Genomic DNA, 16,474 nt, shown 5'->3' on the forward strand with positions numbered 1-16,474 from the left:
GGGGAAAGGCACCGAACACCGAGCGGGGGAAAGACACCGAACACCAATCGGGGGAAAGGCACTGAACACCAAGCGGGGGAAAGGCACCAACCACCGAGCGGGGGAAAGGCACTGAACACCAAGTGGGGGAATGACACCGAACACCGAGCGGGGGAAAGGCACTTAACACCAAGTGGGGGAAAGACACCGAACACCGAGCGGGGAAAAGCACCGAACACCGAGCTGGGGAAAGGCACCGAACAACGAGCGGGGGAAAGACACTGAACACCGATCGGGGAAAGGCACTGAACACCGAACGGGGTAAAGGCACCGAACACCGAACGGGGTAAAGGCACCAAAGTCCGAGTGAAGGGAAAGACACCGAGCACCGAGCGGGGAAAAGGCATCGAACACTGAGCAGGGAAAAGGCACTGAACACCGAGCGGGGAAAAGGCACCAACCACTGAGCAGGGGAATGGCACCGAACACCAAGCGGGGAAAGGCACCGACCACCGAGAGGGGGAATGGCACCGAACACCGAGCTGGGGAAAGTGACTGAACACCGAGCGGGGCAAACGCACTGAGCCGGAGAAAGGCACAGAACACTGAGCGGGGGAAAGGCACCGAACACCGAGCGGGGGAAAGGCTCCGCACACTGAGCGGGGGAAAGGCTCCGAACACTGAGCGGGGGAAAGGCTCCGAACACCGAGCGGGGGAAAGGCACTGAACACCGAGCGGGGTAAAGACACCGAACGGTGAGGGGAGCAAAGACAACAAACACCGAGCGCGGCAAAGGCACCGAAAGGCGAGCATGGGAAAGGCACCAAACACCGAGCGGGGGAACGGCACCGAACACCGAGCGGGGTAAAGGCACCAAAGTCCGAGTGAAGGGAAAGATACTGAACACCGAGCGGGGTAAAGACACCGAACGGTGAGGGGAGCAAAGACAACAAACACTGAGCGGGGAAAGTCACCAAACACTGAGCGCGGCAAAGACACCGAACGGCGAGCATGGGAACGGTCCCGAACACCAAGCGGGGAAAGGAGACTGATCACCATGCGGGGGAAAGACATCGAACACCAATCGGGGGAAAGGCACCGAACACCAAGCCGGGGAAAGGCTCAAAACACCGACCGGGGGAACAGTATCGAACACCGAGCTGGGGAAAGGCACCGAACACCGAGCTGGGGAAATGCACCGAACACCGAACGGAGGAAAGGAACCGAACACCGAGCGGGGGAAAGGCACTGAACACCAATCGGGGGAAAGGCACCAAACACCGAGCGGGGAAAAGGCACCAAAGTCCGAGTGAAGGGGAAGACACCGAGCACCGAGCGGAGGATAGGCACCGAACACCGAGCGGGGGAAAGGCACCGAACATGGAGCGGGGAAATGCACCGAACACCGAGCGGGGGAAAGACACTGAACACCGCGCCGGGTAAAGACACCGAACGGTGAGGGGAGCAAAGACAACAAACACCGAGCGGGGAAAGTCACCAAACACTGAGCGCGGCAAAGGCACCGAACACCGAGCGGGGTAAAGGTACCAAAGTCCGAGTGAAGGGAAAGACACGGAGCACCGAGCGGGGGATAGGCACAGAACACTGAGCGGCGGAAAGGCACCAAACACCGAGCGGGGGAACGGCACCGAACACCGAGCGAGGTAAAGGCACCAAAGTCCAAGTGAAGGGAAAGTCCCCAAGCAGTGAGCGGAGGATAGGCACCAAACACTGAGCGGGGGAATGGCACTGAACAGTGAGGGGAGCAAAGACAACAAACATTGAGCGGAGGAAAGGCACCGAACACCGAGTGGGGGAACGGCACTGAACAGCGAGCAGAGGATAGGCACCGAACATTGAGCAGCGGAAAGATATCGAACACCAATCGAGGGAAAGACTGAACGGTGAGCGGGGCATGGACAAGAAACACCGAGCGGAGAAAGTCACCAAACACTGAGCGCGGCAAAGACACCGAACGGCGAGCATGGGAACGGCCCCGAACACCAAGCGGGGAAAGGACACTGATCACCATGCGGGGGAAAGACATCGAACACCAATCGGGGGAAAGGCACCGAACACCAAGCCGGGGAAAGACACCGAACACCGTGCTGGGAAATGCACCGAACACCGAGCTGGGGAAAGGCACCGAACACCGAGCTGGGGAAAGGCACCAAAGTCCGAGTGAAGGGAAAGACACCGAGCACCGAGCGGGGAAAAGGCACTGAACACCGAGCGGGGGAAAGGCACCGAACACCGAGCGGGGGAAAGGCACTGAACACCGAACGGGGGAAAGGCACCGGAAACCGAGCGGGGCAAACGCACTGAGCCGGAGAAAGGCACAGAACACTGTGCGGGGAAAAGGCACCGAACACTGAGCGGGGGAAAGGCACCGAACAGTGAGTGGGGCAAAGGCACCGAAAGGCGAGCATGGGTAAGGCACCAAACACAATGCGGGGGAACGGCACCGAACACCGAGCAGGGTAAAGGCACCAAAGTCCGAGTGAAGGGAAAGACACCGAATACCGAGCGGAGGATAGGCACCGAACACCGAGCGGGGGAAAGGCACCGAACACCGAGCGGCGGAAAGGCACCGAACACCGAGCGGGAGAAAGACACTGAACACTGAGCTGAGGATACGCACCAAACACTGAGCGGGGGAAAGGCACCGAACACCGAGCGGGGTAAAGGCACCAAAGTCCGAGTGAAGGGAAAGACACCGAGCACCAAGCAGCGGAAAGGCACCGAACACCGAGCGGGGGAAAGGCACCGAACACCGAGCGGGGGAAAGGCACCGAACACCGAGCGGGGGAAAGACACCGAACACCGAGAGGGAGAAAGACACTGAACACCGAGCGGGGGAAAGGCACCAAACACCGAGCGGGGGAAAGACACTGAACACCGAATGGGGTAAAGGCACCGAACACCGAATGGGGTAAAGGCACCGAACACCGAGCGGGGGAAAGACACCGAACACCGAATGGGGTAAAGGCACCGAACACCGAGCGAGGGAAAAACACCGAACACCGAGAGGGGCAAAGGCACCGAACACCGAGAGGAGCAAAGGCACCGAACACCGAGCGGGGGAAAGACACCGAACACCGAGCGGGGTAAAGGCACCGAACACTGAGCGGGGGAAAGGCACCGAACACCGAGCGGGGGAAAGACACCGAACACCGAGCGGGGAAAAGGCACCGAACACCGAGCGGGGGAAAGGCACCGACCACCGAGCGGGGGAAAGGCACCGAACACCGAGCGGGGGAAAGGCACCGAACACCGAGCGGGGGAAAGGCACCGAACACCGAGCGGGGGAAAGGCACCGAACACCGAGCGGGGTAAAGGCACCAAAGTCCGAGTGAATGGAAAGACACCGAGCGGGGTAAGACACCGAAAACCGAGCAGCGGAAAGGCACCGAACACTTTGCGCAGGAAAGGTGTTGATGCCGCACAACATGAGGTCACGCCGTACAACATGGCGTCAGCCATGCGTGGAACCAGCCCCCCCATCCGTGACCCCACACCTGGCCACCTCCCACCAGCCCCCCCAGCCCTTGTAAAGCCACCCCCAGCCAGCTGATCGGATCGCGGAGTGTGGCGGCTCTGGACACAGTCTGCAGCCGCCATGCCGGCGTCCCAACTGCTCAGACCACACATCAACCGCACGGTTGGGAATCGCAGGCAAGCCTTCTGATAACACGCCAACGTCATTGCAACAGCGTGCGGTGGGGTAGAGCCTGGCTGACCGGCATCAAACTGGCGCTGGTTCCGATTCGGGCATCGGCATGGATTCTCCGCCCGATTTCCGATTGCAATATTGGCGTCAGGCAACAGAGAATCCCACCCAATGTCTTTCCCTCAGCTTCTCACAAGAATTCACCTGGATATTTTTGGTGTAGGTAATCCACATCTGTGATGAAGCTGTTGTAAGGCAGTAGGAATCCGACTCCAGCCAGGAGCATCGCAAAGTAAATGCCATGATAGCTGTCCTTGGGCTGTGATACACTGCCTGCAATGTAAAGACACAACAAAAAACAATTAAACCCTCATCATGAATGGTTTCCAAAACAATGTCTATTCTTCAGAAACCCTGACTCAGAAACTTGGCTGCTTAGGTTTGTCAACCCTCCAGGATTGGCCAGGGGTCTCCAGGGATCAAAGATCAATCTCCAGGACACTGCTGTGTGCGACTCGGGAGAAAAATCATCGGGATATTAAATAGGATAGTCTTTTGTCATTTTCTTTGATCATTTCTCTTTGTCTGGTATGGAAACATTGTAAATGGGGTAAAAAAGGCTGTTTAATTGAATTATTTGATTGAAGTCGAGCAGAATCCAATTAGACAATGAGTCTTTTTGCTTTCCAATTGGGGGAAGAAGGCGGGACGTCACAATAATGGATGTGTTGACAGAATACTGGCTGGAGCATGGGGCCAGGTCCATCGAACTAGAGGATCATAGAATAGAATCATAGAATCCCTACACTGCAGAAGGAAGCCATTTGGCCCATCGAGTCTGCACCTGGGTACATTCCCCCACCCTATCCTCGTAAACCCACCTAACCTGCACATCTTTGGACTGTGGGAGGAAACTGGAACATCCCAATTCTCCAGGATTGCATTTAATCACAGTTGGCGACCCTATGACCCTGTTTGTTCTGTTATGGACCAGGGTTTAGAGAACCCCAAAGTGTATCACCTGACCCACAACTTTTAATAGATTGTGGTTATAGGGAGCACACGGGCCTACATTATAGGTGTGATGCAAAAGAAGTCTACAGTACTTTTAAATTAAAACTCTGTTTATTTATGAAATCAGTTAACACTTTATAAACCCACAGTAAACATCTTAATAACTATCAACAGCAATAAATCCCCAAAGATTACAGTAAATAGATAACCGTTAATAAATTCCCAAACAACAGCCATAAGACAAAGGACCCTTTTTAACACAGAGATCAGGTTTAAATTCACTAATGAGAGCAGTCAGCACTTTGAAATCACCCAATTGATCTGAGATCCACCGCTAAACATCCATTTCTTAAAGATATTCTCATTTGACATTTCTGTAACCAGGCAGGGAATGGGAGGATGCCGAGTAGTGCATCTGTCATTTTTGACCACCTATTCATGGGAACGTGCCATGTTTGAGCCCAGCAACTGCCTGGTAATAAAGAAGATGCTCACGTGGCCTACTGTCACAGCCAGATCCAGATCTGGATTCAGTTTGATTGGTAAGTTTGGTAGCCTTTCCACTCCTACCAACTAACTCAGCTGAGACTGGGAATCGATCCGAGACCTTCCTGGGGTATGGGGCTCAGCACTACAACCAGCGGAGGCACAGTTGCTGTGTCTTACAGTTCAGACTAATTCTAAATGGAGAACACGCGATCACAATTTCAGCCCACCCGCACATTATGGGATGTGCCCCTGCTGAACCTCGCGATATGTTCCTGGTGATTCACCCTCCTCCTGGAAGATTCCACCCATCCCCCGAGAGCATTTGGGAATTGGCCTGGACGCTCCCACCCGGTAAACAACGAGGGAAGATTTCCCGCTTGCTGGTTGCGGTGTTTCTAGTCAGACCTGCACTGAGCAGGGAATTAATCCCCGCTGTGGTGGGCAGGCCAGCATGCTCACTGCTAGCCACAAGACAGCACATCCCCATGCCCCTGTCCACTCAGCAAGCTCCACAAGGCAAAAAACATCTGGATTAAGTATCAATGGACCAATGATAGCTCCAGGAGAGTTGGCCGTGCAAGGCTGTCTGGTATCGTGCTTTGTGGGCCCCACACAAAACCCAGATAAACGTCCAAGGAAGTGAGAGGGGGCCGAAGACAAACAAGTGCCTCTTATTGTGGCCCACAAAACCGTACTCCAAACAAGGGCCCCTCAATGGATCCGGGGCCCCTGATCCAGTGATACCCAGGACCGTCACCGAATTATCCCAAGCAGCACATTGTTTCCAGAATGCACGTGGAAGATCCTGTCTGATGTGAAGCATTGTGGCCTAGCCTGTACAGTGACCTGCATGTGCTCTTTGTTTTAAATCAAGGGAAATAATTCTAAAAACACGCACGTACAAACACTGAGGATGGATTTCCTTTCAAAGTAGAATCCAACCTTACTGCCCAGGCCTAATGGAATAATGTGGTGTTATCGACTGACTGCTGAGAGAGGTCTCAGACACTTCACTGCTGGAGCACCAGGGCTTATGTCCATCAAAGAGATGGGCAACAAAAGGATCCTCCACTCTCCTGACAGCAGTGACTCACATCAATAATTCAGAAAGTTCAGCCAGAAAGGAAGAGTTGAATGCGCTGAATGGAACGAGCTGCGGGACTCTTTTCTGCGGGTGCCTTTTAGCTAAAGTGGCAAGGTTTTATCGAAGGAACTTTCCCATTAATATCGAGACCAGGCTGCACCATGACAAACACCTGATGGAAAGGGGGAAATGTTCCTCTGACACCCTCCAGTGCCTCGGTTTTATAGGTAGTTGCACCATGTGGCGCGACAACGGCCAGCCAGATTGGCAGGTCCGAGGATTGATCCCTGATTTGTGTGTGGTTCAGGGACTTCCTCAATCAGCAGCTGGACCTAGCAGGAGAGAAGAAACACACACAGTGACAGCTGGAGTACGGGACGAATCTCAGCTTTCATACAGCCTATCCTGCCGGGAAACCTGCAAGGATATCGACCTGTTACTTCTATTACTTCTTTATTACTTCTATTTCTCATCAAACACAGGACAGTAGCAATGCTTTAAACCGTGTTCTTGTGAAGCGTGTCTCTGAGGTCAGTCATGAAGTGGCACGGTGATTAGCACTGCTGCCTCACAGCGCCAGGGGCCCAGGTTCGATTCCAACCTCGGGTGACTGTGCGGAGTTTGCACTTTCTCCCCGTGTCTGCGTGGGTTTCCTCCGGGTGCTCCGGTTTCCTCCCACAGTCCAAAGATGTGCAGGTTAGGTGGATTGGCCATGCTAACTTGCCCCTTAGTGTCCAAAGGTTAGGTGAGGTTACGGGGATAGGGTGGTGGAGTGGGCCTAGGTTGGGTGCTCTTTCAGAGGGTCGGTGCAGTCTCAATGGACCGAATGGCCTCCTGCACTGTAGGGATTCTATGATAATATTGAAAAATGATGAATTTCAGAATCATGGACATTGTAAAGATAGGCACAAAGAAATGCTGAGCTTAAAAGATTATTAACATTAAACTACTGGCATTTTATCAGCGCAGAGGACAGTGTAAAAGAAAAAGAGTGCTTCAGCATAAAAGGGATTCACATGTTGCTATAGAACCTGTTTAAGAAACTCAGAAATATAGCTACAGATCAGAGAAAGCAATGTTTAGAAGCAACAGTGTGGTGTGGAAAGATAGGAAACCTTCAACTGTTTGGCAATCTGTTTGAATAATTCAGTGGTCATAAAATATCAGGGAATGCTGTAAAGCAGGAAGCAAACCATGTAGAAAATGGTGGCAGAACATATCATCCCACAACATATGTGGCTAAATCCAGCAGTGATCCAGCAGTCAGACTCAAGGGCCACGATTCTCCGGTCACACTTGCAGCGGGGACCATAAGAACAAGAGCATAGAGGCGGCACGGTGGCGCAGTGGTTAGTACTGCTGCCTCACGACACCGAGGGTCCGGTTCAATTAGGAGCACGTAATTCAGCCCCTCGAACCCAATACGATCATGGTTGATGTCCTCTCAGCCTCAACTCCACTTTCCTGCTCGTTCTCCATAATCCTTCAACCCATTACGAATTAAAAATTTGTCTATCTCCTCCTTAAATTTACTCAGTGTTCCAGCAGTCACCGCTCTCTGGGGTAGTGAATTCCACAAATTCATGACTCTTTGAGAGAAGTAATTCCTCCTCATCTCTGTTTTAAAGCTGCTCCCCTTTATCCTAAAACTATGACCTCTCATTCTAGATTGTCCCACAAGAGGAAGCATTCACTCTCCGTCTAGTTTGTCAATACATTTTATCCTCTTATATATCTCAATCAAATCTCCTCACATTATTCTAACCTCTGAGAGTATAGGCCTAAATTGCTCAATCTCTCTTTATAAGACAAACTCTTCATCTCTGGAATCAATCTAGTGAACCTCCTCTGAATTGCTTCTAATACAACTCCAAAAGAGCACACTACCGTGGCCCACTCCCCCACCCTATCCCCATAATCCCACCTAACCTGCACATCTTTGGACTGTGGGAGGAAACCCACACAGCCACGGGGAGAATGTGCAAAGTCCACACAGACCGTCACCCAAGGCCAGAATCAAACCCGTGTCCCTGCTGATGGGAGGCAGCAGTGCTAACCACTGTGCAGGGCAGCACAGTGGTGCAGTGGTAGGGAAGTAGATGAGCAATCATATGATGGTGGACATAGACTGCCTTGACAAACCTCCCCAATATTTACCATCTTGGCTGAAGTCTGAAGAATGGCCTATTGCGTGAGGTGCTGCAGTGCACCCATTAATTCTGAAAGCAGTAAGTAGTAGTAGGCTGGGTTCTCCATTATTGAGATGATATCCCCACATCGGCGTCAAAACGGAGGAGTTTTACTCCTGAAATTCCTGCAAAAAAGTGAAATGAGTTCACCCGAGTGAATCTCGCAGCTTTTGCTGCAGACACGGGCCCCCGCATTTCCTAGGCAGAGGCCGCGCATGTGCACAGCGGCGGCCTCCAGTGACCGTGCCGTGTTCCATGGCGGGCCCGGACCGTGGAGGTAGACCCACAAGACCCCCTCCGATCGGCCACGGGCCCGACCCTCAAACCCTGCACATTAATTCACCGGCTGCCTGTAAGGCCCCCCCCCCCCCCCCCCCCCCCGCCCACCCCGGTCTCCGATCGACCTGCCCCCGACCAGGGCGTCAGCGGACTGCATCCCGACCAGCAATAGCAGGTTAGTTCCACACCATCGGGAACTCGGCCGGTCAGAGGCGGAGGATTGCTGAGCAGGCTTTTGGCAATGGCCCCCCAGTGGCATGGCGTACTCCCCGGTGACGCTGACCTTTGGTGCCCAGAGAATCGCCGAACCGGTGCCGGGCCCGATTATGGCGTCAAACTGGATTCTCCTGGCGCTGGCCACGATTTTGGCGTTGTGGAGAACCTAGCCCAGTGTCTCTGGGAGTGAAATAAGCAGACTGAAGCAAATAAAGGGACCTATTTATAGCGGATGGTAACTCATTGGTAATACCAGTGGACGAGCAATTATAGAGTCATAGTTTAACATCACAGAAAGAGACACTTCAGCCCATCATGTCTACGTCGGCCATCAAGTACCTATCTATTCTAATCCCATTTTTCAGCATTTGGGCTGTAGCCTTGTCTGCTCTGATGTTTCAAGTGCTCATCTAAATGCTTCTTAAATGTTGCGAAGGTTTCCGCCTCTACCACCCTTTCAGGCAATGAGTACTGCAGAGCGTTTACTGTTAGCTCGTGGGCCAGAATGTATGAGTTTAGAGGCCATGTTTCGGTTAGACAAATCTCAGGTTCAACCACACCCAGCAACCTAGACTAATGCTCTTGAGACATAAACTCAAATCCCACCAAGACAGTCGGGGAATTTAAATTCAATGGATTGATAAAAGAGTCAGGAACAAAACGCTAGTCTTACTAAAGATCACAACACTACTGGATCACCGTAAAAACACATCTGGCTCATGAATGCCCCTCAGGGGGGTAAGAAAGTAGCTCAACGCCAGCTTCTTGAGGGCAAATAAATGCTGATCTTGCCAGTGGCACTCCCAAGAATAACAAACACGTACATGTACTCACACACACACATACACACACGCACACACACACACATACACACGGGCATCACCTGGTTCATTGGTCATGGACATCCTACTGTCCTCCCTCTGCCTCTTTTTAACCCGAGGCTCTTCCTCTTCCAATGGGTAGCCATCAAAGCTGAAGTTCATCACCACGTTCCCCTCTGGTGTCTGGATCGGAGTGCCACTCCTGAAACTCTCCGTGCCCAAGGTTGCCATCATCCGCCTTCTTCACCAGAAAGGGCAAAAGTTCTGGTTACAAAACAAACAAAAAGAAAGCACAGTCAACTCTTTTTAAATCAGCTGCTGTTGCATTTGTACAAGCACCTTCTGGAAATGGATGATCTGCTCCAGCGGGCCTGACGTTTAAAGCTCTAAGGCCTGCTGGGAATTTCTGCGGTGGCCTCTTAATTTGCAGCCTTTTGTTTCTTCCTTAACTTCAGATCCCAGGGTTTAAAATTAAATCAGCTGTGAATAAATTCTTCAGGTTGAACATTAAACGTGTAATCAAATATAAAAATCAGAAATACATAGTTAATCAAATATAGTCAGCTCAATAAGGACAGAGCGGTGGATGGAAAATAACTTGCCTTATAAGGGGGGGGGGGGGGGGGGAAACCTGTTTCATGTGGCATGAGTCATTCTACTCAATCAGGTTGAATGACGGAGAGGTAGTAATTGCAAATATTAAAACGGGGCAGTACATCGTCCACATGATCAGCAGTCCTGACTCCCATTTTCACCCCCCTCACTATCCAATATTCCTTTGGCAGCCACGCCCCCACCTCCCCATTTATTCAATCACCTATTTAACCTATTCTTCAATGTTGGCATCTACTGGGAATTTCTTCAGGGTTTTCCCCATTTCCCCTCCCCATTCCACCACCGTGACTCGGCATCATCCATGGTTCGGTTCACTTCCTGAGTTAGAATGTTCTGGATTCAAGCCCAGTCTGGGAACATCAACACCTAATGTGGATTGTCACTTTGAGCATATTACCAAGGGAATGCCGCACTGTCAGAGTTGTTCTGCGGGATTCTCCATCGGCGGGATCTTCCCCTTCGCCGGCAGTGCACCCACGCCTGCAGGTTTCTCCGTGAGGTGGCCACAATGGGAAATCCCTTTGGCCGGCTCTGGGATGGGAGAATCCCGCTGCTGGCGGGGCCGCTGTGCCATAAAACAGGGCTGGTGGGACGGAGAATCCCACGTATCTTTCAGCTAAGATATGAAACAGAGGCTCTACCTACCCTCTCAGGTGGAGGTGAAAGATCTGGTGGCACTATTTGAAGAAGTTATTCCTGAAGTCCTGGTCAACATATATCCTTCACCCAACATTTCAATTAAATTATTTGGCCCCTATTCCAATGGTGCTTGGCGAGTTTGCTCTGTGCAAATTGGCTGCCGCCTTTCCGGCATGGCAGCAGTGGCTGTATTTCAAACCTTTCTTCAATTGCTGTAAAATGCTTTGCCACATCCTTAGATCATGAAAGGTGCTAGAGAAATGCAGGTTTTTTTGCACGAAAAGGGTTCCTGATAAAGTTGCAATAGCAGAATGGAGAAAAAAGGCCTCAGCCTCATAACTGGTTAAATTGACTTAATTGAAAACTAAGTTTGTGTTTTCAGAATTATGCTAAATCCTTTGAATTATTCAATGGGGAACTCTCACCCAGACTGGAAGATTAATCTCTCTGTTTGACAGTAATTCCCAAATCCATGGTCTGCGCCTTCTGGAAAGAAAAGAGAACACCACCACCTGCAGGTTCTCCTGCACATCGCTCACCATCCTGGCTTGGAAATATATCCTTCACTGTCGCTGCGCCAAGCTCCCTCCCTAACAGCACAGTGGGTGTACCTGTTAGCATCAATGCTTCACAGCTCCAGGGTCCCAGGTTCGATTCCCGGCTGGGTCACTGTCTGTGTGGAGTCTGCACGTCCTCCCCCTGTGTGCGTGGGTTTCCTCCGGGTGCTCCGGTTTCCTCCCACAGTCCAAAGATGTGCGGGTTAGGTGGATTGGCCATGCTAAATTGCCCGTAGTGTAAGGTTAATGGGGGGATTGTTGGGTTACGGGTTACGTGGGTTTAAGTAGGGTGATCATTGCTCGGCACAACATCAAGGGCCGAAGGGCCTGTTCTGTGCTGTACTGTTCTATGTTCTATGTTCTATGTAGAGGATAGCCGTTCTGGAAGGTGTCTCATCACCACCTTGTAAAGGGCAACTAGGAATGGGCAATTAATGCTGGCCTAGCCAGAGACACCCGCATCCTGTGAAGATACTTGTTATTCAGATCCATGCTCCTGCCATGGCACATAACCAGGAGCACAAATAGGAATACGCAAAATCAGGAGCACTAACAGGAATATGCAAAATCAGGAGTGCTAACAGGAATATGCAAAATCAGGAGTGCTAACAGGAACATGCAAAACCAGGAGTATTAACGGGAATATGCAAAATCAGGAGTGCCAACAGGAATACGCAAAACCAGGAGTGCTAACAGGAACATGCAAAATCAGGAGTATTAACGGGAATATGCGAACCAGGAGTACTAACTGGAATATGCAAAATCAGGAGTACTAACTAGAATATGCAAAATCAGGAGCACTGACAGGAATATGCAAAATCAGGAGTACTAACTGGAATATGCAAAATCAGGAGTACTAACTGGAATGTGCTAAATCAGGAGCACTGACAGGAATATGCAAAATCAGGAGTACTAACTGGAATATGTAAACCAGGAGTACTAACTGAAATATGCAAAATCAGGAGTACTAACTGGAATATGCAAAATCAGGAGCACTGACAGGAATATGCAAAATCAGGAGTACTAACTGGAATATGCAAAATCAGGAGTACTAATGGGAATATGCAAAATCAGGAGTACTACCAGGAATACGCAAAACCAGGAGCACTAACAGGAAATGCAAAATCAGGAGTACTAATAGGAATACACACAATCAGAAATATTGACAGGAATATGCAAAACCAGGAGCACTAACGGGAAATGCAAAATCAGAAATACTAACAGCAATATGCAAAACCAGGAGCACTGACAGGAATATACACAATCAGAAGCACTAACAGGAATACGCAGAACCAGGAGAACTAACAGGAATACACAAAATCAGGGATACTAACAGGAATATGGGAGTACTCCCGCTGCCGGGGGAAAGCAGGCAGCATAATCAAGGATCCCTCCCACCCGGCTTACTCACTTTTCCAACTTCTTCCATCGGGCAGGAGATTCAGAAGTCTGAGAACACGGACGAACAGACTCAAAAACAGCTTCTTCCCCACTGTCACCAGACTCCTAAATGACCCTTTTATGGACTGTCCTCATTAACACTACACCCTGTATGCTTCATCCGATGCCAATGCTTATGTAGTTAAATTGTATATATTGTGTTGCCCTATTATGTATTCTCATGTATTTTCTTGAATTCTGTTCAATTCCCTTTTCTTCCCATGTACTGAATGATCTGTTGAGCTGCTTGCAGAAAAATACTTTTCACTGTACCTCGGTACACGTGACAATAAACAAATCCAATCCAATCCAACCAATATGCAAAACCAGGAGCACTAACGGAAATACGCAAAATCAGGAGCACTAACTGGAATATGCAAAATCAGAAATACTAACAGCAATATGCAAAACCAGGAGTGCTAACAGGAATACGCAAAACCAGGAGTGCTAACTGGAATATGCAAAATCAGGAGCACTGACAGGAATATGCAAAATCAGGAGTACTAACTGGAAAATGCAAAATCAGGCGTACTAACGGGAATATGCAAAATCAGGAGTACTAACTGGAATATGCAAAATCAGGAGCAGTAAAATCAGGAGTACTAATTGGAATATGCAAAATCAGGAGTACTAACGGGAACACACAAAATCAGGAGTACTAACGGGAATATGCACAACCAGGAGTACTAACAGGAATACGCAAAACCAAGAGCACTAACAGGAAATGCAAAATCAGGAGCACTAATAGGAATACACACAATCAGAAATATTGACAGGAATATGCACAACCAGGAGCACTAACGGGAAATGCAAAATCAGGAGCACTAACAGGAATACGCAACATCAGGAGCACTAACAGGAATATGCAAAATCAGAAATACTAACAGCAATATGCAAAACCAGGAGTGCTAACAGTAACACGCAAAACCAGGAGTACTAACTGGAATATGCAAAATCAGGAGCACTGACAGGAATATGCAAAATCAGGAGTACTAACTGGAAAATGCAAAATCAGGAGTACTAATGGGAATATGCAAAATCAGGAGTACTAACTGGAATATGCATAATCAGGAGCATGCAAAATCAGGAGTACTAACTGTAATATGCAAAATCAGGAGTACTAACGGGAATATGCAAAATCAGGAGTACTAACAGGAATACGCAAAACCAGGAGCACTATCAGGAAATGCAAAATCAGGAGTACTAATAGGAATACACACAATCAGAAATATTGACAGGAATATGCAAAACCAGGAGCACTAACGGGAAATGCAAAATCAGGAGCACTAACGGGAACACGCAACATCAGGAACACCAACAGGAATATGCAAAATCAGAAATACTAACAGCAATATGCAAAACCAGGAGCACTGACAGGGATACATACAATCAGAAGTACTAACAGGAATACGCAGAACCAGGAGCACTGGCAGGAATATGCAAATACGCGAGCATTAACAGGAATATGCAAATACGCGAGCATTAACAGGGATATGCAAAACCAGGAGCTCTAACTGGAATATGCAAAACCAGGAAAACAAAACAGGAATGTGCAACACCAGGAGTACTAACAGGAATATGCAAAACCAGGAACACTGACAGTACTACGCCGAATCAGAAGTACTAACAGGAATATGCAAAACCAGGAGCATTAACAGAAATAGGCAAAACCAGGAGAACTAATAGGAATATGCAAAACCAGGAAAACAAAACAGGAATGTGCAACACCAGGAGTACTAACAGGAATATGCAAAACCATGAACACTGACCGTAATACGCCGAATCAGAAGTACTAACAGGAATTTGCAAAACCAGGAGCACTAACAGGAATATGCAAAATCAGAAGTACTAACAGGAATATGCAAAATCAGGAGTACTAACTGGAATATGCTAAATCAGAAGTACTAACTGGAATGTGCAAAATCAGAAGTACTAACTGGAAAATGCAAAATCAGAAGCACTAACAGGAACATGCAAAATCAGAAGTACTAACTGGAATATGCAAAATCAGGAGCACTAACAGGAATATGCAAAATCAGAAGTACTAACTGGAATATGCAAAATCAGGAGTACTAACAGGAATATGCAAAATCAGGAGTACTAACTGGAATATTCAAAATCAGGAGCACTGACAGGATTATGCAAAATCAGGGGTACTAACTGGAATATGCAAAATCAGGAGTACTAACGGGAATACGCAAAATCAGGAGTACTAACAGGAATATGCAAAATCAGGAGTACTAACAGGAATATGCAAAATCCGGAGTACTAACGGGAATACGCAAAACCAGGAGCACTAACAGGAAATGCAAAATCAGGAGCACTAATAGGAATACACACAATCAGAAATATTGACAGGAATATGCAAAACCAGAAGCACTAACGGGAAATGCAAAATCAGGAGCACTAACGGGAATACGCAACATCAGGGTCACTAACAGGAATATGAAAAATCAGAAATACTATCAGCGATATGCCAAACCAGGAGCACTGACAGGAATACACAAAATCAGGAGTACTAACAGGAATATGCAGAACCAGGAGAACTAACAGGAATACACACAATCAGGAGTACTAACAGGAATATGCAAACTCAGAAGCGCTTACAGAAATATGCAAACTCAGAAGCGCTTACAGAAATATGCAAAACAAGGAGTACTAACAGGAATATACAAAACCAGGAGCACTGCCAGTAATATGCCGAATCAGAAGTACTAACAGGCATATGTAAAACCAGGAGTACGAACAGGAATATGCAAAACCAGGAGAACTAATAGGAATATGCAAAACCAGGAAAACAAAACAGGAATGTGCAACACCAGGAGTACTAACAGGAATATTCAAAACCAGGAACACTGACCGTAATACGCCGAATCAGAAGTACTAACAGGAATTTGCAAAACCAGGAGCATTAACAGGCATATGCAAAAAGAGAAGTACTAACTGGAATATGCAAAATCAGGAGCACGAACTGGAATATGCAAAATCAGAACTACTAACTGGAATGTGCAAAATCAGAAGTACTAACTGGAAAATGCTAAATCAGGAGCACTAACAGGAATATGCAAAATCAGAAGTACTAACTGGAATATGCAAAATCAGGAGTACTAACAGGATTATGCAAAATCAGGAGTACTAACTGGAATATGCAAAATCAGGAGCACTGACAGGAATATGCAAAATCAGGAGTACACACTGGAATATTCAAAATCAGGAGTACTAACGGGAATATTCAAAATCAGGAGTACTAACAGGAATATGCAAAACCAGGAGTACTAACAGGAATATGCAAAATCAGGAGCACGAACTGAAATATGCAAAATCAGAACTACTAACTGGAATGTGCAAAATCAGAAGTACTAACTGGAAAATGCTAAATCAGGAGCACTAACAGGAATATGCAAAATCAGAAGTACTAACTGGAATATGCAAAATCAGGAGTACTAACAGGATTATGCAAAATCAGGAGTACTAACTGGAAT

At 48.5% G+C, this 16,474-nt stretch overlaps 1 protein-coding gene across 6 annotated transcripts in view; it reads right to left on the minus strand.

Moving 5' to 3' along the window:
• Positions 1-16,474, minus strand: part of LOC119978712 (equilibrative nucleoside transporter 4-like) — a 230,429-nt gene that overhangs the window by 80,607 nt on the left and 133,348 nt on the right. For all 6 annotated transcript variants that reach the window (XM_038820540.1, XM_038820541.1, XM_038820543.1 and 3 more), the window contains exons 2-3: positions 9,804-10,005; positions 3,854-3,982 (exon numbers count right to left, since the gene is read on the minus strand). In XM_038820540.1, the coding sequence (XP_038676468.1) occupies positions 3,854-3,982; positions 9,804-9,975 (301 nt within the window). In that variant the 5' untranslated portion in view covers positions 9,976-10,005. The remainder of the gene's footprint in view (positions 1-3,853; positions 3,983-9,803; positions 10,006-16,474) is intronic.

Source organism: Scyliorhinus canicula, chromosome 15, assembly GCF_902713615.1.
Source record: "Scyliorhinus canicula chromosome 15, sScyCan1.1, whole genome shotgun sequence".
Classification (NCBI taxonomy): Eukaryota; Metazoa; Chordata; class Chondrichthyes; order Carcharhiniformes; family Scyliorhinidae; genus Scyliorhinus; species Scyliorhinus canicula.